Below are 24114 nucleotides of genomic sequence, written 5' to 3' on the forward strand. Positions count from 1 at the left end.
GGAGTGATTTTACACAGCATAAACTATTAACTCATGTGGTGGAAACAGTGGTAGAAGTGTCAGTAGCTGTGGCAGCAGCAGTTGCAGTGATGATTGTAAGTGTAGAGGTTGTGGTACCTACAGTGGAAGCAAAGGTAGTAGATAATAAAAGCAGATCTGTAAGTTACAATCTTTGACAAAAGAGTAAAGAACAAGTTTTGCTGTGTTATATTCACAGCTTTCATTAAGCTTATGCACCATGTAATTTCCATGAGTAACAGGCTAACAGAATTTTGCATAGTGGTGAGGTTGGCCGGTAACCACGCTGGAGGCAGGACCATTGTGTCTTGGGAAACAGTGATGGTTAGAGACCTGCTGCTGGCATACTTTGTTGAGAAACAGACATTTGACTTGCGGTCACCCACTACATTTTTGTCTAGAAACCTGTTATTACATAAAATGTCAAATTTAAAAAAAAGTTTGAATATGTAAGAAAAAAGAGTATTTCCAAATGAAAATTTGTTTTTAGTTTTGATAACTTTTTGAAAAAGCTATGCTTGGTTGGTCACATTAGCGCTGCTCATCATTCTAACCTGACTCTAGCAATGTCTTTTTTTACGTTTAGTAACTGAATCAGTGTGCAAATTTTCAAAACAGTCTCTCTGACATTTTTTCTTCAGCTAATTTATTACTGCCGATGTGCCTTGCTTTTTTCAGTTTTACTCGTATTCCACAGTTAGCATTTTATGTCAACCCACTTCTATAATAATTAATTTTATGTTATTTACTACAGTTTAATGTCTATGGCTCATTATATGGTAAGAAAGTAAATCAAATCAAATAGATTATTCTTTTATCTGTATGTATGAAAGGATTTTTGTTAAATGATTAGTTCAGTAATTGACTATTTTAAGGGTTCGAAATAATGCTTCAAAATGTTTCTTTTGTTTTCAAAAAACTACTATGTGGATATAAAATTTATGCGCATACTATCTGTGCTACCCTGAGTTGCCCCGGTAATAGACATGTCTTTGGACAGGAAATTGATTTGTATTTATCATATAGCAACATTTGCCATTATAACTTTCAAACTATATATCAAGAGAAAAATGTTTTGTCTTATAAACAACGAGAAGTAGTGAGAGTTGCCTAACCCACTTGCTATTAGCCTGGTACAATGTCAATGGAAGATTTGATTACGCTTAATAATGAGAGCTGACAGCTTTCCGTGACGTTATGTTATGACCCTGCTTAGTACAAAAAGTCGTTGGGTATTTGCTCCCATATTATGACTTATATTGGCAACCTAGCAACTCAATTTAATTGGCCTAATGGGTACGCCGTTGGACTTGTGAACAGTTGGGTCTGAGATCCAATCTTCTTTGGTAAAGATTCTTTATTCAAGATTTTAAAATCTATAGTCGGAATGCGTAGAGATATACTTGCAACAGATGACATACTTTGAGAAATGTATATATATAGATTGTATACCATTTGACTATGAAGTCTAATTTCAAAACTATGGAAGAAAGCTTTCTTCTAATAGCCATATAACTACATCTTTAAATTCACCAGGGAAACCTTGAATAAGTCTGTAGAACAGCTCGACCGGGAGCAAAACCATCTAGAACCGCAGCACCTCTTGAAACATTTACTGTCATAATCTGGCCATTAGCCCAACTCACAAAATTACGGTAACTTGGTTAAGACCAGCAGCAGCAGAAAATTACAATAGCCAAATATCTGATAGTATTATTGCAATCTTCTCTTATAATACAATCAGTCTCAGAGGTTTGACACAGGTTTATTGAAAGTCAAAATGGCTGCCTATTGAAAATCACATAGCTTATTAAAGCCAAGTTCCCATATTGCAAGCATTGGCAACAATACCGCAGGCTATCAGCAGTGAAATGTGAACCTACGTGTCGATTATTGGCGGCAGTCAACGCAAGAGTTTAGAACTGTTCAAATTTTGAGAAGAGCCACAGGCGAAACCTTAGCAAAATGCACTGTACAGGTAAAGGTCATCATTATCACAATGGAATGGCTAGCGAACATTTGTTGTGCAATTATTAGCGATGCAGCTTGAAGTGAACAGAAGCCGCCTAGCGTCAAAAGTGTTTTGCTGCATAAGAATACCGCCGAGGTCTCGCAACTGATAGGGGAACTGAGCCTAAGCACACCGTGTGCAAACCACGTAGACATGTAATACAATACAATACACAGACAGTGATGTCATGATACAATTTCATTTTAAAGAACATACTCGATAATAGAAAACATTACACATTGAGAAATATACTCTAACAAGTGTCTGGTACCATTAGGCTGCTATATAGAGTATAGCTTTAAAGTTTGTTAAAAATCTCCCATGATCCGCTTTGGTAAATTGAGAGTTAAAAAAGTTGCAAGAACTTTGTTCTGATACAGATTCAAAACAACAAAGTTATTTGCAAAGTCCAAATGCATCAACCATGCTTCCCATCAGATCTACTGCACCTGCAGCTGTTCTGAGATTAGACTAGTGTCTGTCTTGTGACAGTTTTACGAACTATGCATGGCTGAATGACAGCTGGCTTTACCACAACTGACTGATATGAAGGAGGTTGTAACGGTGCTGGATGACATGCAACATAAGGGGGAGGAGGTTGGAAAATTACAGGTGGCTGGGCAACTGTTTGATAGGGTGGTGGATCAAACACTGTGCTTCCTTCTCTGGCAGAAGCAACTGTATTTGATTGTTGTAGCTGACTCAGTTGAACCTCGTTATTGGGAGAGTCAGAGTTGTTCAAAGCATCACTGTTGGGCCTGCAGTGAGAAATTCCAAATATATATTTTGACATAAATAAGCACTAACACGCTTTTCTAATTTCTAAAGTTTTTATCTTTTAACGTTTAGCAGAACTTTGTTTGAAACTGAGATTCTAGTTATAGCGTTATTCTACTTCAATTTTTTTAAAGAAAAGAAACCACAACTAGTATTTCTCTCAGCTGTAGCTCATCAAAAATGTGTTTCACATTCAACTGTTTCTAAAATAAAAGACTTCAATTATTACATTGTTAGTTAGCTGTCAGAATCAAGGTTTTCACATAAGCTTTTAAGATTGCATACTAATAAAATTGATTGCAATCTTGAAAGATTACCTTGCACAAGATTTTATCACAAAATACCAGTACATCTCTTCTCATTTACGACAGTTTTTCATGGTTGAGATTGACTGATAGTCAGCTGTTTCAAGGTTATTGAGATATAAAAGAGTATTTCAGAGTGTAAAAGTGTTTCAGGATTAAAATTGACAAGACTTGATTGCCATTAATACACTCAAAGGAAAAGTATGTATGAATGATTTCACTAGTTGTTGTCGTAGCGATAGTTAATGTTGGCTATTGCACTCAAGTCGATGTGCTATAAATCTCTAATCTGTCAGTGCCTTTATGATTTTAGACATCATAATTGCACTTTCAAGAGATCAAAGCATTTTAATCTGATCAAGTTTTTTTGATTTTAACCTCGAAACATCCTGGCAATCAGATCACCTCAAACGTCAAAAACAATTGTGCTTGATAAGAAATGCTGATACATTCTGCGGAACTCTACCAAAATCCAGTCACTTCAATGAGGTTTAACCATTCAGATGATAAAAATTGTAATTTTTGGTGTCTATAGTGGCACAGAAACAGACAAAATTATAACAGATAATGCTGCATTACTGATAATTTTGGGTAAAATTAACTAAATTTTGGTTTATGGTAATATTTAAGGAGCCGGAGGACTACCATACTCTACTAATATTACAAGCAAGCTGTAGTAATTGTGATAAAGCTACAGTTTTATTTGTCATGCATCTCTACGTGAATGATTTACATGTTGAGGTAGCAATGCCATCTCTATCGAACTCTTAAATACATTTTTAAAAGGAGCATTTTTTTTTGTAACTTGAACTTTCTGAGTGCATCTGTGGCCTTGGTGTCTAGAACAGTTGACCTACAAAAGCTAGGATGGTGTCAATATAACAAAAAAGCCATCAGCTGTGATAGGAATGGCGTACACCCTAAAAGTTTTCCTGCAACTGAACTTATCTCTGGTTTTTACGGTTCATTGCCACTAAACTCAGACATGTCCAGCCAAGATTTTAAGGCCGTTTTTTGTGCAACAATGCTTTCAAGGCAGGTGCACACTGTATTGCCAAAAATTGGTGGTAATCACACAATAATTCTAAGATCATATGCAACACTATTGATAACCCCTTCACAAACCCCTCTGCGTTTATATTAGCAAATAGTCCATGGAATAGCATTCCAATTACACAATGCAGGATTAAAAACAGTAAAATACCAAACGCGGAGCACCTGTCATCAAAGTAAATTTAGGTCGAACAATCCACGATGGCCATTCCTCCTCACTGAGAAAAGGCAGCTCTGAATGTTCGGCAGACTATATGAACAAATTGACAGCTGCAAAATTTCTTGGCGCATCCGTGTCTTCGAAGCCATCAGGCTACGGTGCACATGGTCAACAAACAATGTCCGTCATACTGCGACATAGTGTGAACCAGCCTTTAAAAACATACACACAGGCTTTACTTACAGCAGGCAAATGCGACATCATACTCAACCTTCGAGCGATTACTCAGACACATGCTTGAGGTTTTTTCAACATGTTTTTAGAGACGAGGAAATATACTCAAAGAACCACATACTAAACTACAAATGACAAACCTTGTTGGTGCGTAATTTATTTTGCAATAAGCCTGTCAGCTCAAGTCCACAGTTTAAAGTATGTCAGTAAAATGGTCAATAAAATTTGTATTGCTATTCTAATACTTTTCAATGATTCACTTTTTGACAAACCTGGATTTATGAGTTCTCAAGCATAAAAACAAAATTTTGAACCAAAAACTAGAAGTAGATGCTATAGTTGATATCGACTATTGTGTTTAAGTTACAGCATTGTGTGTCTCGATTCTGTCAGTTTCTTGGTGACTATAAATGTCATAACCACACCTTCGCTTGATCTGAGCATTTTAATTGCTATCACGTTTGGTTGAGTTTAATCTCGGAAGATCCTGACAGTCAGATCAACTCAAACATAAAAAAACAATCAAAAATGAAAAAAATGTTTAGAATTTCTGAAGATCCATCAATACTCTGGGTAAGTTCATCTTAAAAAACGAACACTACCAAACTCTGGTAATATGGCTACCAAGTTGTGGTAATTGTCATAAAGGCATAATTTCACCTTTCTATTTTCCCATGCCTTAAATGTAGTAAATATGTACACATGTATTCAAGGGTTTTGCTCAAATGATTTTGCCCATCTAGTGCTAACAAATCAATCAGTTGCATCTTCAGCCTACTTTATGAAGCTGTAGAGTGTAAAGCTATTCTTGCAATCTGTTTTGATGCAATGTAATAAAGCTTTTTTGTAAGTTTGAAAAGATTTTTCATTTTAACAGTTCTAAACAATAGTGAAAAAATAGGTACAAATTTCGATATGGTAGTTTTTGCCAAGTTAGTCATTAAATCACAATTGTAAAGTTAACCGATAAAAAATTAAATATAAATCTAAATTCATTTTGACAAAAAATTTTCTTTCAAATAAACCAAACATGTATTATGACAAATGACATACCTTCTTTGAAATTGGGTTCTGATTGTTGTTGCACGTCTTTTCTTAATATGCACTACCACTCCAATGACCATGGATATCAATATGATAGAGGTTACAACAACCGCTGCTATGGTTCCTGCCAAAAGAACTGTTTAGCATTACCAATGTTATTCGCTATCATAAGATTGATCTCCAAAAATTGTTGTGGATTTGGTCAAAAGTAATGACGATTTTTCTACCATTTGTAGTTGTTGTTGATGTTTGAGGTGGTTTGACCTCCAAGATGTTTCAAGATGTAAATCAATAAACTTTATCGCAGATAAAACGCTCATGAGTAAAGTACGAGCCAAAACTATGACATCACTAGTCGCTATCACTGGTATAGTTGATATAGGCTGTTGCGTTCAAGTAGCAGCATTGCCCATATCTGATGGCGTATTTGCAACTGTGGATGTCATAATCAAACATTCGCTTCTTCTACAAGTTTTAACTATAATAAAGTTTTGTCGATTTTAGTCTTAAGACATCCTAGCAGTCAGATCAACTAAAAACTACCTATAAAATTTAAAAAATACATATACTTTCTGAGTTTTTTTAAAACTGTGAGTATGTTGATCTTTAGCCGATATTTTGTTCTTAGTTTGTAACCAATTTTTTTCAATGCCAATCTGCTTCCTAAATAAACTTATTGACTGATTCACAATGTTGATATTTATGATAGTAATAGTCGTGTTTATCTCTCCGCCTGTCTTTCCAAAACCACAGTGATAATGTTTCAATAAAGAAAGAATGCATTGGGCAAGCATCAAAATTTGCATGGCAGTAAGATATTCAGAGGTTAAGCAACACTCAATGCCATTACACTAATAAGTCATCTATTACAATCTGACATTAACTGTATACATATTTATAACGCTTGGCTATTTCTCATAGCACCTGGGACTGCAAGTGTATTCTGGTGTATTTATGGTAAAAAATTCCTATAACTCAGTGCTACAAGAGTTATGTTTGTTTGATTTCTAAAGACATACCTGCATGAGCTATTTTGGAGATTTCTTTACTGTAACTGCCAGAGTCGAAAGCTAGACAAAATAAAACAACTTACATTAAGATTTGACAAAGTACGTATTTTTTAATTCCTTTCAAAAGTTGATTCGCTCTATATTAAAAGTAGCAAATTAGTTGTGAAGCAACTATAGTAAATTTAGAAACATATTTGTCTTATAAAAATCTATAACAAGACATGTGTTCTGCTGATCGCATACTCTTATCATACAGCTTATCACCCTTCCACCAAGCCTGTCACAAATACATCTATGAACGTATTGTATTGCCTTATCTCCAACTTGTCCTTTTCTGCATTTCAGTTACTGGAGTCAAAAAAAATATGTCCAGAACTTTAGAATTTCCTTTACCACTCACATGGCATCATTTTCTATTTCATGAGACCGTCACACTACATCCACCATCGTATGTTTCAATTTATGGATTTTCTGTTATTAAAACTTTTAAGTCGCTATCCTTATGCCTCAATTTTACTGTTAGATTACCAGCTTGCTTGTTAAACTTACTCAATAAACACCTTGACATTCCATATTATCTTTGTGGGTGTGTCTGTTATTTTGCACAGACTCCATGTAGTTTATCTTTTGGTTACCTTCATTTAAACTTTGCACGTATGTGTCCAGTAGTATTGGCCAGATTTCTAAGTATTTTTGGTTTTATTACTCTCTGTAGTTTTACATAAACAGCCACTTAATTTCCTTCCCACAGGCTATCTGTTTTAATTTATAGAAACACTAGAATTTTTCTGGCTTACTGCCAGTTTAGCATAATATGCTAACCATATATACTGTAAATATATATTATATATACAGCTGTGATATAGGAGATAAATGATATATTTGCCAAACAAAATTACCTTTTGAACATTTGGGAGTGTAGTTATTCACCTTGAAATCGAGCTCGCAGAAATCACTTTTCTTTGGGACAGGGTAGTAATGATAAATGTCATTGTAAATCAGGTTATGATCGTCATTGTATATATATATAGCGTAGCCAATCGAAAATCCTTGTTGTAGGTCTGTATAGTCAGTGTGATAGTAATAATACTTTCCTGTAACATAAAATTTTCCACTTTACTAATAGAAAAGATAATCTGCAATATACACTGATTTACTATCTTTTTATATTGATGTACTTAGAGCTGCACAATGATCGCGTTAATTAAACGATTAACGCGATCAATACAAATACACGATTAACCAAGTCGAGCTACTTAATCTTCAAATAAAATACAATCGAGGTGATGATAATTATGTGGTTCTTTTGTAATTTTTATATTGTAAAGGATTTTGCCAGTCTTTACTCAGGCACGATCTAGATTGCAATTAACTTTGCATAAATTGTAAAAGAAGTGAGTATGGTTTTTTCTTTTGCTTTATTCCAAAATAATTTCCATTAGTTGTGGAACCGCAAATACTCTGCTCTTCTAGCGAGAGCACTCCCTACATACATTTATACATATGTATTTACCCTGAACCGTGTAATGGAACCGAATAGGAAACCGTATAAGAATAAATGAATAACAGAGTCGCTAACACGTCGTCTAAATTGCAGTCAAACTAACTAATTGTCAGCGATAAGACCCATAATAAAGACAAGCAAAATGTGTAAAATATATATAGGAGAAATTATACGCGAGTAAAACACATAATAAAAACAGACAATATGAAAAATTATATAAGATTAATTATATGTGAGTGTATAAAACATCAAAAATAAATTTGTGGCCTAGCTTCCGCCAAAATATAGCATTAACATAGCAGGTTACAACCATTTAATTTACTAACAAATAAATGTTATTACAAGCAACATTTTCTTACCAATTAAATACAACCACAAATGTTTTGCACCTAACTATGAAAACACTAAGTGAGTCACTAACATAAAACTTGTTTATACAACAACAATAGCACTTTGTAGATTTAGACGGAAATGGCCATGTTGTTAGTTGTTCGAACATGTTTCTAGGCAATAGCAAGAAAAGCGATTTCGGTATTATTTAATATCTTACAGTCTAATTTTATTTATATTTAAAAACTTTCATAAGTTTATTATACATGTATTTTAACTCTTCAAAGAAATCACAATCATATTTCAGCTTTGGAATAATAGTAATCTACCTGTAAGATTGACACTTTGTTGGAACATGAAAGCAGAAAAATGTCCTCCGTACTAGCTGTCACATTCTCATACGTTGTTGGAGGCATAAACCAGAAAGTGAAGTTCCAGTATATGCCAGAAAGAATTACATGTAGTTTGCCACCACAGCACCTCATCATTAAGATACTATTTAACTAATTCTTATCATACCACTCATAATTCATTACCAGCTGTCACAGACAATAACTACTATTGACTACAACCGCTACTGTGCCCTGTGAGCAGTTATTCTTTAAAGCTTGCAATGTTGCATGTAGGAAGAAGGCATCTCTTCATTCAGTGAATGTGAAAAACTGTGCTCCCTCAACTTTTGGCTGGCTTTATTATAGACTTTTATGGACTATTTCCATACTCATAATAATTAATACATTGTAACTTGTGTACATTGTACATAACATGTACTCCTGTTAACAATAATTGTCTAAAATACTGTATAATTAATTTATATGCAGCTGTATTATTTGTTTTCAAATATTCAGGGTTTTGCTAGGTTAATTCTAAGATTAATCATAGATTAACTGGTTCAGATCAGTTATTAATCGCAATTAATTTATTTAATTGTTTTGCAGCTCTAATTGTTATATAGTCCCAATAAGGAACAACTGGAGGAGCGGAAAAAGCCTATATACAAAATTTACACTTATAAAAGCCCAATTATATAGTAAGTTTTAGGTAGGATAAAAAATTACTATTTGAAAGTGTGTACATTTTTAAGTTGAATTATGTTTGGGTGTGCATGACTCCTAAAACACTGAGCTGCCCTCTTTATAATATTAGTACATAAAAAGTGGAAAAAGAACATGAAATGGATGCCATGACAAGCCTATAATATTGTGTTTGTTCATGTGTTGCAGTAGAATGAAACATTTGTTTGGTTGCTATTACTTAGCATCAGGTTTTATTGAAATTTCTACCGCTATTTAGAGATCTGCTATAAATATGACTATTTCTAAAAATAGTCATATTTATTTTTGTAAGGTGCCGTAAATAACAACACAAATCGTATAATTGGTATGCTAAATCATCTCTACAATAGCCATAGAACTACTTAGCCAATTGTTCTGAGAGATTATCATGTGAGGTGACTATACATACTATTATTCTCAGAGTTGAAACGTGGTTGGCTGGTGCAGTTGGTAGCAAGTCTCTCTGCTAAATAACATATCTGAGTTTATTAGCTAAAGAATTGCAGGTGCAGTAAATATGGTGTGCACAACGATTCCATAGTATGGTTTGTTGAATGCATACAGTAATTAATAGTATGCTTTCCTGCATAACTGGAGGTTTCGAGACGAATCTAGTGTGATGCGGGTTTTAATTTCTATAACTTTGTTGCTACAAACGGATGCATGAATGACAGATCGATGACAAACAAACACTGAGGTTAGATAGATAGTTTGTGATTCTCAATCTTACCAACATTGTCCCAATCCAGTAGTGTCCCGCGCTTTGGGTATGTTGCGATGATGTCTGCATAATATTTTTTATTAAGTTGATAGTTAGACGGATAAATGGTGCCTCTAAAGTAGCAAAGCCAAGCCAAGCCAACAGGAGAATCTGCAAGATATAGAGCACAATTTCAAAAGACAATCATAAAGAAACTTATGATTTGTTTAATTAATTAAACAGACATCAAAGGATTACCTAGAAGCTTGCTAACTAAGTACATCTATTAAGAAGTCTAGATAAAATATTAACTTCTGATAATGACTAGTTTATTTCACATGTTGTTGGTTATCACCCAAGAAATGCCCTTCTCCTACTTTGCTCAATCTAACAACACTAATCGTTCTTTTAGTCCTTTTACTCGTTACTTCAAGTATGCACAGTGTAAAAAAAGCAAAAATACTTAGATAATCAGCTAGCACTATACACCAAGTGCTAATTTTTTTACAATTCGACGTGTTCCCGTTGCTACAAATTTAAATGGTCTTCATGGGTATAAGCAAACTGTTAAAAAGTAGAAATCTTTCATTTTTAAAAACTACATGTAAAGATAAATTTTGTTTACAAATTACTCCAAAATAGTTTTCTTATTGTGTAGCATGATGGTAAAAATCTTTAAATCTATGTATATCTCAGTGTTTGTGAGTCTGTTATTCTGTGGACTGGTGTGTCCAGCTACAGCTACTAAAATCTTGTTATGAAAAGCTTGCATCATGCTGGATTTGAACTCTTGAAGATTACAACCGCATGTGTGTAAATCAATGATTTTACCATAAGCCTACAAAGGCTCATACGATTATATTACTCTTGCTATATACTGTATACCCTTTTCGGATTTTTTAAGTTAAATGACTTTCTATTAATTAATACACTGCGCTTACTGGTTTTGATGCCTCTGTCACAAAGGTTTTGTTTGCTTAACTATAAAACACAATGTTTTTGTCTCCACTATAATAGGGCGATTTGGTTTTCTCGCTTTTTGATATCAACCAAAAATTTCTCTTGAAATTAAAATTTGGCGATTTGTTTACTGGTTATATACATTATTAGAAGATATATGTTGTTCGCCATCTCAGCTCAGCGTCATCTGTTACGGTGAAAATAGATTTGCAAACAAATAAGTGATAGAATTTAAGTTAAAAGTTTGACGTTTAGTGAGATAGATACTAAATCTTCCTTTATGTACATTAAATTTAGTAAGCTAATTTTATTGAAGTTAGATTCAGCATTTACGTTACATGTCTGTTGAAAAGGTCAAAACTTTCCACGGTACGTTTTGCATGTAGTACGTTGTAATGTTACATGTTTTGCAGATCGTAACTACAAAATGCACCGAAGTTATTATAGGTAACTATAATTACTAAAGTTAACATAGTGTTTTGTTATTACTATATTTTTAATGAAGAAGATTTTGATGATTTTTATCAAGTGTTTTTATTAGATCATTGCTATGGGTTTCTATATCACTCTATACAAAATTTTTGCTTTCTGATACCAACAATGAAACTAACTAAAATCATATACATGTATATCAAATAGTTTTTCATTATACTCAAAACAAAACGAACAATATTTAGCCATTATTTGCTAATGGTTTCACATTTACATTTAAACATCTTTGGTTTTGTTTTTCCTCCTAACTTATTTCAACGATACAATTCTTTCATTATGTGAAATTTAAAAGTTAAAGTTGTTTGACAAAGTTGGAAAACCCTTACAGTGGTTTTTATTTATTTTTTTCTTAATTCATTTGAACTGCACAAAAAACACTTTTCTCATGATATGAAGTTCAACGGTTAAAATGGTAAATATTGTATATTTTGAACAAAAAATAATTTTTTTTTTGTTTAAAGAATATTTTATATTCCTAGCAACGTCGGGCATTTATCTAGTTCTAAATATTGTAGAAATAATTAGCAGTTGACATTCTCATTTAAAAAGGCAGTGATGATTCGTCAATTTTTTGATTCGACACAAAGAACAAAACAAGAGTGTCCTCCAAGTTAGCTATTATACTTACAAGTATGTGATAGCTACTGAAATCAAAAAAGGTCAAAACCCTGCTAAAAATGCAACAAAAAAGAGCTTGAAATGGCGGTATAGATAAGAAAATTTCATGGCCGATGGCCTGCTAGTAAACAAGCTGATTTAAATATGTTGTCATATGTAAGCCACAACCATAGACGGTGTTAGCTGCTTTGACAGATTGGGAGAAAGAAAAAGTCAAAGTGAGAGAATGCAAGAGAGCAAGAGCGTAAGAAGATGAGAGGGCAAAAAGGGAAAAGCACAAAAGGGAGAAAGAGCAAAAGTGCTAAAAGATGAGAGGACATAAAGGCAAAAAGGCCAAAATGCGAGAGGCTAAAAAGGCGAGACAGCAAAAAAGCGAAAGGGCAAAAAGGTGAAAGGGCAAAAAGGCGAGTGGGCAAGAGGATGAGAGAGCGAGAAAGCGCAAGAGTGAGAGAGATAGAGCAAAAGCGAGAAAGCAGGAGAGTGAGAGAAGGAGAGAGAGAAAGAGTGAAAGTGAACAGAACGCTAAAATATAAAATCAATTAGTTTGAACTTTGCAAAAATATATTGACTACCGATAGTTGTGCATTACCCTTGTTTTTTATGCTTTTTCAATGCAAATTTCTATCACAAGATTTTGATTGAAAACTTTAAAGCCTGTGCCAGTATCTTATGAACAGAAAAAAAGAGTTGCGCATGCTTAGATTTGCCCAACAGTTATGTGCTTGTATACCATTTTCATCTTAGTTAAAAGCAGTTACAATTGACTTTTTTAATTATGCTAGAAAATCATATTTCAGTGCCAAAAGTTGGTTAATGTAATCACATCCAAAATCTTTCATCACCCACGATAGTGAGGAAGTTATTTTTGGATACGTAACTTAGGTCTGAGGAACAGAACCTACACTACATTCCCATTTCACATACTTTGCATTCATGCTACAAACTTGTGGTAATTGATAAATGTCTTGAGTTTGTAGTGTCAACTGTGACACTCATCAAAGAAAAATAATATAAGGTTTTCTGTTTGACTTAGTAAAGCATAACATGTTTTGCAATGTAAAACAATGCAAAAATGTCGACAAACTTAACAATCCAATCTTCCATTCATAGTAAGGTTGGAGGTGAACCTGCTGAAGCACTAATTTGCGCAACTTGGATCTTAAAAATAAATTATGTTTTGATCTGAATTTCAGCCAAATCCTTGCACTAAAATGCAGATAAACTGATGAGCTTAATTTCAATGCTTAAAAAATCTCATTCACACCATACCAAGATTAAAAAATATCCTACCGATGAAACTGCTATTTATAAAAATTGTTTTCAACTACTCTTTCACTGTCTTGCACTCAACTAATAGCGTTAAAAATGTTCTCTACATACAAACACCACTGCCATTCATGCACAAAACTCTATATACTTACATGTCTTATAAGATTCTGGTCTGTATACAATCCTGACGCCACTTTGAGAGACCTCAGACTTGTGACTGCAATACATTTGTCCATGACCTTTATAAACTGCCCCAGTGGCTGCATAGAAAAACATTATCAATATTATGTCTTTCACAAGTTCTTTATATAAAAATTAGATGGTAAATAAATATTGATTTTCTATGCAACAATCTTTTTATAACTGGCGCAACATTGGGCATTCACCTAGTATATATATAATTTTATATATAAATATATTTATATATAATATATATTCTATAAACATATGTATGTATATATACATATATATAAATATATATATATGCATATAGGTATATATATACATATATGTATAAATATATGAACATATGTATTTGTACATCTTTATATGAATCTTAAAGTTAGTTTTCTGTTATTTTTTGTCTGTCCAGCTATAGCTAGGACAGACAGAAAAATCCTAATTAACCACAAGGCTATGCAGTTCTTACCATTTCATCGCTTTTACCATATACTCTATACTCTTTTTCCGATTGCAAATACTAAATTACGTACTAATTAATACAGTGCGCCCACGGGTCAAGATGTGCTTTTTCATCATTTCCGTACTAGGGCAAATTTGTTTTCCACCATACAATATATAAAAGAAATTTATCTCGAAATTAAAATTGGGCAGTCGTTAAAATTAAATTTCTGATGTGACATTGGCCAAAATCACTCCAACAAGATATGAAAGAGATGTTCAGCATTAATTGATGTAAGTTATACCAAAAACAGAAGTGAAAGTAGATACATGTTAAATACATGTTAATAAAATTAGGCGATAACAAATTTGAGGTTTAGGTTTGTAAAATACATACATAAACTTAACTTTAAGCATCTGTTGTGTAAGCTAAATCAATTATGAAATAATAATCATCAATCAGTGAAATTCAATTTTTATGTTACAGGCCTGTCTCTAGGGTAAGAGCTCTTTATGGTGCATACTGCATGTAATACATTGTAATGCTACACTTTTAGGCAAGTCATAACCATTCAATACACTAAACTTACTGTATAGTAAGCTCTTTATACACACACTTCTATGCACTAATTGATTTTACTAGTTCAACAAATTCATGAATCTATTTGATTTTCTCAGTTTGTATTAATTGTATCGTTTCCAAATTATTTGTTTTGCTATGATTACAATGCAAACGTCACTTTCATCATGACACTGTTGAATGCATACTTGCTATTTATTCCACATCTACATTTATTCCTGCTCTTGATTTACATGTATTTCAACTTCTTAAAATACTTTTTCTAACTACACTAGGATTTCCTTGATTTTGATTATAACACAATAATTTATAGAAAGTTATTGGCTCTTTCCTTGCGTTCCACAATCACTAAATACAAACGACGTGTTTCTTTTCTTTATATACAGTTTTCGCGTTATTATTTCTGATTAGAAATACATTTTTAATCAGCTATATTTAAAACATCTTTGTTTGTAAAAAAATATTACCTATTTTTAATTTAATTTTTAGTTAAATATGGATATAGTATATAAACTTATTTATATATATATATATATATATATATATATATATGATCTTTTCATTAACTGTAATAACAATAGCGAGTGGATTGACATTTTTTTGCAAGTGGGGAGGTTTCATTTTTGATAGGGATAGATGTTTTAGATTTCAAAGTTTACGAACTGAATTTATTTCCTCCCTACATAATCTTCAAATTTACAGATTTTTAAATCATTTTAGCAAATTTCTTACTGTTGCTCAAACAATAGTTTTTTTTAGATAGAATGTGCAATGATTTGAAAATCTGAAATATGCGCTTAGTTTACTAAAATTTTCAAGAAGTCTTCTAATACTAAAGTGATTTAATTTGATTTGCACTTAAATTTAAAAAAGATTATTTAGGTTTAGCGCTTTAAAATAACATATCTGAAAATTGAATGCTATTTTTTTTTAGATTTTGTGCAAGTATACAATACTACGTTTCAAGTCGTTCGTGAAGGTTTTTTAAATAACTGTAACATGTTTGTTTTTCCCGGTAAATAGGCTGCTCAACGATTGGTTCAAAATTTTATTGAACAGTAAATGTTTTCTGCATCAGCTTACAGATTTTTTTTGAGTTCCATAAAATTCCATTTAAGGTTTTAATCAAACACGTTTTTAAACAAACAGTTACTGTACAATCTAACAAATTTTAAACTTTGAAAATTTTCCAATCACTGTTATTACTACTTAGTTTTTTTCCAAATCTGTCTCTATGGTTAAACCATTAATGTAGGTACATGTAGTTCAAATTCATAGTTTGTGATTTAATCAATACATTTTTTAAACCAACATGAAGACTGCACTATTATTTATTATATATATATATATATATATATATATATATATAGATATATAAATATACATATTCATATATATATATATATATGTATGTATATAAATATATAAATATATACATATACATATATATATACATATACATATACATATATATATATATATACATGTATATATATTATATATACGTACATCAATGATATATATAGGCTATATTTATGTCTTCTGCTCAAAGCAAAGTTTGGCCTCGTCTCATCATCCGGTCTATTTATTGCACAAACATTCCCTTAATTTAGTGTACTAGAGTTTTGCTTATTTCATTACTAAGAACATACCTGCATTGAAATCCTTGAAAACTCCTTCATCGTAACTGCCAGCATTTGAATATACATTTCCTGAAGAACTGCCTCTATCCAAAACTAGACAAAGTAAAAAATCTTACTTTGAAATTGGGCAAAAAATATTTTTGTTAACAATATATTTCGAAATTCTACTCATTATATTTTAAATTACCAAATTAGCTTGGAGATTACAATAGTACTTTTAAAAATATGTTTATGTTACAAGAAACTATACCAGGACTTAAATTCTACTGATCACTTAATTCATCTCGCAGCATTTCCAACAAGAACATCACAAAGAAAAGTTTATGAACATAGTGCGGTATCTCAACCTTGTTTGGCTTTGTATTTCAGGCTTTGGAGCCTTGCATAAACTACGCCCAGAATTTTTGTATTTATACTTCCACACACATGACAAACATTGTTTGCTATTTCAAGTCACAAACATTCTACATCAACCATGGTACTGTGCAGTTTTTGAACTCTCTGTCGCTACTAATTTTACATCACAATCCCAACTCCTTCGCGTTTGCAATATCATTAGTTTACCAACTTTCAAAACATGTTTTATTAACTAGCTCAATAATTAGCTTGTCATCAAGCTTTGTCATTGTCAGCGCTTTTGTCTGTTAGATTGCGTACACTCCAAGTGTTTTCAAATTTTTGATCAATGTCATTTAAACTTTACACTGATATGCCCAGTGACTTTTGGCCATATATCTAATTAAATTTACATTTGATTTCGAAAATGTCTAGTTCCAGATAAACAGCCTATAAAATGTGCACCTCTGAGCAATCTAATTAAATACTAAAAAACCTTATATTTTTATATATATAACAATTATATACATGTACATATATGTACAGATGTGCCATAGAAGATTAATGAAATTTTTGCTAATAACTTACTTTCTGAACATTTAGTCTTGTCGCTTCCTGCCTCATGGTCGAGATTGCAGTAATCGATCTCATATGGAACAACATAATGATGATAGGTGTCATTGTAAATCAGAGAAAAGTCGTAATCGTATATATATATGGCATACCCGATGAAATATTCTTGTTGTAGGGTTTTACGGCTATGTTCATAGTAGTAGTACTTCCCTGTAATATATAACTTTCTACTTTACTACTAGGAAAGACAAGCTGCAATAGAATGCACTAGCTGGCTTATATTGTTAAGCAATACAAATTCGGAACAGCTGGAAAAGTGAAAAAAGCTTACACACAGAAGCTTACACATAAATGCCAGGTTAGCAATTTCAAGGCATGCTCAGAAGGGTTTATACATGTATCTTTTTAGCAAACTAAAAACTTTTGATATGAGTAATGTAGGGTGTTCTCAACACTTAAAACACAGAGCTACTCTCTTTATAATACGGTTCTGCTACATATAGACAAGAAAAACAGGGCCAAGTGAATTTCGTACCAATCTTGGTGAGTTTGTTCACATGTTGCAGTTGAATAAAAGATCTGTTTAGTAGTTATCACTTAGCAACAAGTTTTATTAAGACCGTAAGCAAATTCTAAAGATGCTACATGTATATCTGCAATGTAATCTGCTTCAAATAAAACACAAGTCTTTTGATTGATATGCCAAATTATTCTTACCACTACTCAGCCAAATACTCTGAGATAACATCACATAAATATATTATTTTTTTGTTTCCTCACCCAGGTTAACCAATATGAGTAGAAACTTTTGCTCTAACTCGGGTCTCCTGCTAGAGACCTGGGAGTTTGAGCACTCGCCTCAAGATCTTAGCTGTTCTCAATAGCGCACTTTTCTGCAACTCACCTGAGTTGATTGTTGTCGGTATCCAGGCAAGCCACATTTTATGCACTGGTGTTATTGCACCCAGTGTCCCAATGACTACTGAAATTACGGTTGTTCTTACATCCCAGCATATATATACATATATATATATGTACATATATATATGTACATATATATATGTACATATATATACACAGTGAAACTCGGATAACTCAAACTTCAAGGGACCAAGCAAAAGTGTTCGAATTATCAGAGCGTTCAAGTTATCAGAGCACTGTCACAAGTCTATGTATTTACTTATTTATTAGTAGATACATGTACATATACAAACTATAACATAAATCAAAAGCACAAATGGCTTGTTTTAAATTAAATGCTTCTAATGTAAAGTTTAAAACGTTTTTATCAAAAAGTATAGAGATTTTTCTATCACTTGAGATTGGTTTGTTGTTTGAGGTGATGTTATTGCCAGGACGTTTTTTAGATTGACATTGGCAAAACTTGATCGTTGCTGAAATGCTCAAAAGAAAAGACATCTTTTTCTTTTGAGCGTTTCACCCACCATCAATTTTGCCGATTTTTCTTGAAGTTTATGCAAAGATTACTTTACTTTACCTGGGATTCGTTAAGAGCAACACTCCGAGGCAGTTCCATTAAAAGTTTTACGAGGTTTTACGGTACATTGTATATCACTCACGCTTTTTGAATGGATACTTATTGAATGTACACACGTATTCTGTATTTAGATCAAACGATGAATAGTTTTTTTAGCTAAGACAACGTATACGCTTGATTACAACAATTTTTAAGACGTTTTAAACATTCAACATTCCGACATTGATTCAACACGGAATCAACGTCGGAAAACTATTCATTACGGGCTAGCCAGGTCACGCACTCAAGGATTTTCGCCACGCAAATACAAAACAAAAACAACATGCTGTTTTTGTTTTGTGTGTGCGTGTCGAAAATCTTGGCGCGCGTGACCCGGCTAGCCCGTGCTATTCATCGTATAACAGTATAACTCAAATTTCACCAAACCTTTAGAAAAGTCGTTGACAAAAATATTTTGCCGATGGACGTAATTACGACGCTTATGAATTACGAAAAGTTGAGGTTTACCTCTTTGGCTTGGAATGAAGGAATTTTCTAAAGTGATAGCAACTGTTTCGGTAGCCGCTGGGCAAAAAACAGTTCAAATTAACAGTGTTGACTTCGAGTTATATAAAGCCATTTATCATTGCGTGGGAACGGACCAAGCAAATCCATTCGAGTTAACCATGTGTTCGCTATATCCGAGGGCGAGTTATCCATGTTTCACTGTATATGTACATATATATATATATACATATATATATATATATATATATATATATATATATATATATCTATATGTATGTATATATATGTATTCTTGGCATTGAGCTGGTCCTACGGAGCCAGCTCAATGCCAAGAACCAAGTCATGGCAATAAATACCTACGCACTGCCAGTAATAAGATATCCAACAGGCATAATAAAGTGGACTGAGGAAGCCATCAAAGGAACAGATATAGCAACTCGCAATCTGCTGACCATGCATGGAGCACTCTACCCAAAATTTGATACTACTAGATTGTATCTCGAGAGAAAATATGGCGGTAAGGGACTCAAAAGTGTACAGCAGACAGTGAAAGAGGAGGAGCAAAGCATCAAATCATATCCAGCCTCCATGGCCACTTCAGATAAGTTGCTAGCTGAATTTCAATCGGCTGCTCTTACAATGGACCTACGCCCTGATGAGGAAATTGACTGGCACATGAAACCTCTTTATGGTGCTTACCATCGACAAATATCTAAAGTTGGCGATCTTCAACAGACATATACGCGGCTGAAAAAATGAATCCTAACGGCCATTACAGAGTCACTCATCATGGCAGCCCAAGAGCAAGTGCTCCCAACAAGGCAACTCCAAACAAAAATCTATCACAATAGAGACGATCCTAGATGCAGACTGTGCAAAGATGCACCTGAGACCATCCAACACATCACCAGTGGATGCAAGCAGCTAGCAGGAAACGCATACACTGAGCGGCATAATCATGTCGCAAGTGTTGTGTATAGAAGTCTATGGGACGAGTATGGCCTTGATAAACCACAACCCTGGTGGGAAGCTCTTGGTAAGGTGAATGAAAATGAACATGCTAAGATCCTCTGGGACTTCTACATCTGGACTGACAAGCATGTCCTAGCAAACCAACCAGATATGGTAGTGGTGGACAAGGAGAACAAGAGGGCTACTATAATAGATATAGCAGTACCCAATAACTACAATATAGCCAGCAAAGAAAAACAAAAGGTAGAGAAATATTTCTTTCTTAGAGAAGACATTGAAAAATGCTGAGATGTAAGAATAACTGTAATGCCAGTAGTAATTAGGGCAGTGGGCTCAATAACGCCTGCGCATAAAATGTGGCTTGCTCAATTACCGACAGCAAACAACTCAAGTGAGTTGCAGAAAAGTGCGCTCTTGGAAACAGCTAAGATTTTGAGGTGAGTGCTCAAACTCCCAGATCTCTGGTAGAAGACCGGAGTTGGAGCAGAAATTATCACCCATATGGGGTAACTGGGATGAGGAAACAATTTTTTATATCTATTGCAATTGCTGATCTTACCAACATTATCCCAACTCAGTAGAGTCCAATCATCAGTTGCTATGATGTCTGCATAATATTTTTTATTAAGGTAGTAGTCAGACAAATAAATGATGTCTTTGAAGTAACAATGCCAAACTGAGTCAACTCGAGAATCTGTAAAATGTTAATGTACAAGTTTGAGATATACATGTATAGCCTAAAATTATTAAGTAACATTTACAATAATTCCATGACTGTTGAGGTACATTGATTCAAACTAACTCCTAAAAATTTATTTAAACTAGCAAGTAGTACATTAGATATCTACTGTACATATTTTAGCTGATGAACTGAAACTCGTCGTAGTCAGAAAAGAGGCAGGAAATCAATACTCTATCTATAGGGGAAGTTTATTATAAAGTTCAAAATTATTTGTATAAACAGATGAGGCAATAGCTGGAAAGAACTTTGGTTTTCACACAAATTATAACATATTTGCTAGATGTGTATTTGAATCTCTATTGCTTGGCTGTCATCTTTGTTACTAAACTATGTTTCTCAATTGTAATGTCTGTTTTGCATGTGTGTGTGTCCGTTAGTCTAGCTAAACACATTGTGTCTTCACATCTTTTGTCTGATTTTAGCCAAATTTTATAGAGATTTGCTTTTTGCTGTTCATCTAGTTGCTAAAGTTACATGTATATGGTTTTAAACACAACTTGATTTCTGAGAACTATTTTCCTGAACATCCATTTAATTAGAATATTATTAATGCACCATCAAATACAATGGCCCTCAACAAACTAGATCTTACATATAGATTGTAGTCATGAAATCAGTGTAGCAATTGTTGCTTAAAATCTGCATGCGTACTGTGGACTCTTTTGTTGACAATTAAATGAAATTTGCTACTTCAGCAATTTTAGCAACTTTTACAGCACTTGAGACTGCTTAATACTTTGATTTGCTCAAATATTAAGCAATCAATCAGTTATGCCTAAAAATATTTTTCCTGTAAAAGCATGTTTCTGTTGATCAATCACACATTTGAGCTGTACTGTCATGAACAGGTATTTATGTTCTGAAATATGAGAGCTATGCTGATAGGCTTTTTACATGAGAAAATGTGCTAGGAGTCTGTCACAGATGTTAAAGGATAGTTTAGCCAATGCCAACATCCTACTAGTCAATTTGGCTAGCATTCAGTCTCTACCATGCTGTTCACTGAACAATTTTACTTGCTCACTGCAAAAGCTAAATATAATCAAATCCAATACATCAATACATCAAATCAACTGGGCCTAATTTCCATAACCAAAAAATTGCATTCACACCAACTTAAAATTAAAAAACATCATATCGATGAACATTCTTTTTAGAAAAACTGTCTTCAACCACTCTAACATTGTCTTACACAAAACAATCAATTTGATAAATAGTTTTTCCACAGATAAACATGACCATTCATGCTTAAAACTATATATACTTACATGTCTCATAAGAGTCTGGTCTGTAAACCATTCTGAGGCCATATTCATTGGACTCACTCTCGCGACTGTAGTGCATTTGTCCTTGACCTTCATAAACTTTTGCTGTGGCTGCACCAAAAAACATCATCAAGATTAGGTATCTCTGCATGTCATTCACAAGTTTAACACACTTTGAATACTTGCACATATGTTAACTTTAAGTCAACTTAAACGCTAATGCTTAAGCCTTTCAGATGCACAAAGTAGTCAACTGGTTACAGTTGAATGAGCAAGTCTGTAATCGTAAATCAGAGATCTCCGTAAGTAAATAGTACTAGAGATAAGCTATAAAATTATCCAATTTTTGATTTCATGTCTAGTAGTTAGTGTTAGCATAGAACATTTTTGCCTGAAAATCAAAATAGGCAGCTAAATTACCAAATTCTATTAGTTAAAGCACTTCGATTTTGGTACAAAATAAAATATTCCTGGCGTGATAATCGTTGACAGATTTTGTGGTTGTTTTATTAGATTTCCGGGTCATTCAAGTTAGCATATTAATGTTTTCAATGCCCAAATTAGGCCTTTAGCAGCGTAGTTTCATAGTTTAATCTACATGTATGTCGGGTGAAAATTGAAATGAAAATAAATTAGGGTTAGCTTAGTTATACAAGCAAATAATAAAGGTCTAGGAAAGGAGGGTTTCGTAAGCTGTTGACAATGGTTCAAAGTTTCACTTGATTGGAGAGTCTTAACTATAGCAAGTTCATTGGCTAAAAACTGCGAAGCTTTTTGCTTCCATCATAGACGGTTGTAATTTTTAGCAGGAACAAGACCTGGCATTGATCGGGACTTGTTTTATTCTCATGCAGACAGTCAACAGGAATGTGTATAGAGTTTGAACTCAAATTGCTACACAGTTTAGGTGACAGCAACCTGTGAATGCTTTTTAAATGCATGGGAAATCTATTTTTGAGTTTGTAATTAGGCTGGTGCTTAGGAGGCTGGTTTTTAGAAAAGGATACCATATGGAGTTTTTAGACCAATTATTTTGGCACATTTGATAAAAGTTCAGAGCATATTCAGAGCATTTGAGAAGGTTCAGAGCGAATAAATTTTTGACAGAAATTTGGCAGATATTTTTAAAATAGAGGTGTTTACATGGACTAACAAACACACACTCGCACACATGCACACATGCAGGCACACTCAAAGGCACATTCATGCAGATTCGCGCGCACCACAAATGCAACACACAATGACCAAGTGGTACTTGTCTTTATTGAGTAAGAGGTAAAATGTTAGAGTCATGTTGTGATGCTATTTGTGATTAATAATATTAGATACAAATCATTGTTTTTAATCAAAAGTTACACTGCACCAGCATAGTTTTCTAGTCAGCTGAGAGTGCTGGCTTCAGCTAAAATCACAACAGAGCTGACCATGTTGGCAACCCTACTGCATTTAATTTTCTAACATAAAACCACATCCCGTTTTTCAATAATGTATTCTAAGAGCATACCTTAAAGAAATGCTGTAAAAGGTCCCAGTCAAAAGTTGAAAAGCTCAAACGGTTTCTTCTTTTTAAAAGCTTTAAAGTCATTTAAAAAGACTGATTATTAAAAAATAAATTAATTCATTTTTGTTTCTTTCGCATATTGAGTGTAGATCAAAAAAACTTAACCTAGTATAAATAACTTAATTCTACCGCAAAGAAGCTTGCTTTAGAAGCCTGCAACTGACATCATAACTAACTTTGACTAACAACATGCTCTAATAAACATATCACATTAAACTGTTCATTATTTTAATTTCAAGCTGGTGACAGGTGATTATCTATTTTGATACTTTCGAA

At 33.3% G+C, this 24114-nt stretch overlaps 1 protein-coding gene across 2 annotated transcripts; it reads right to left on the minus strand.

Moving 5' to 3' along the window:
- LOC137396581 (uncharacterized) lies at nucleotides 1-22473 on the minus strand. Of its 2 annotated transcripts, none has more exons than XM_068082893.1 (10): nucleotides 22281-22473; nucleotides 20830-20964; nucleotides 17309-17503; nucleotides 16394-16477; nucleotides 13693-13800; nucleotides 10232-10372; nucleotides 7512-7706; nucleotides 6622-6672; nucleotides 5612-5726; nucleotides 1-117 (listed from the first exon to the last, which is right to left on the minus strand). In XM_068082893.1, exons 1-10 carry the CDS (start codon nucleotides 22465-22467, stop codon nucleotides 60-62), a joined length of 1269 nt encoding a protein of 422 aa, XP_067938994.1. In that variant the 5' UTR covers nucleotides 22468-22473; the 3' UTR covers nucleotides 1-59. The 2 variants fall into 2 exon arrangements, with proteins under 2 accessions (XP_067938994.1, XP_067938993.1); XM_068082892.1 differs by lacking the exon at nucleotides 1-117 and adding an exon at nucleotides 2210-2787.
- Nucleotides 22474-24114: the final 1641 nt, after the last annotated feature.

This window comes from Watersipora subatra, chromosome 5, assembly GCF_963576615.1.
Source record: "Watersipora subatra chromosome 5, tzWatSuba1.1, whole genome shotgun sequence".
Lineage (NCBI taxonomy): Eukaryota > Metazoa > Bryozoa > Gymnolaemata > Cheilostomatida > Watersiporidae > Watersipora > Watersipora subatra.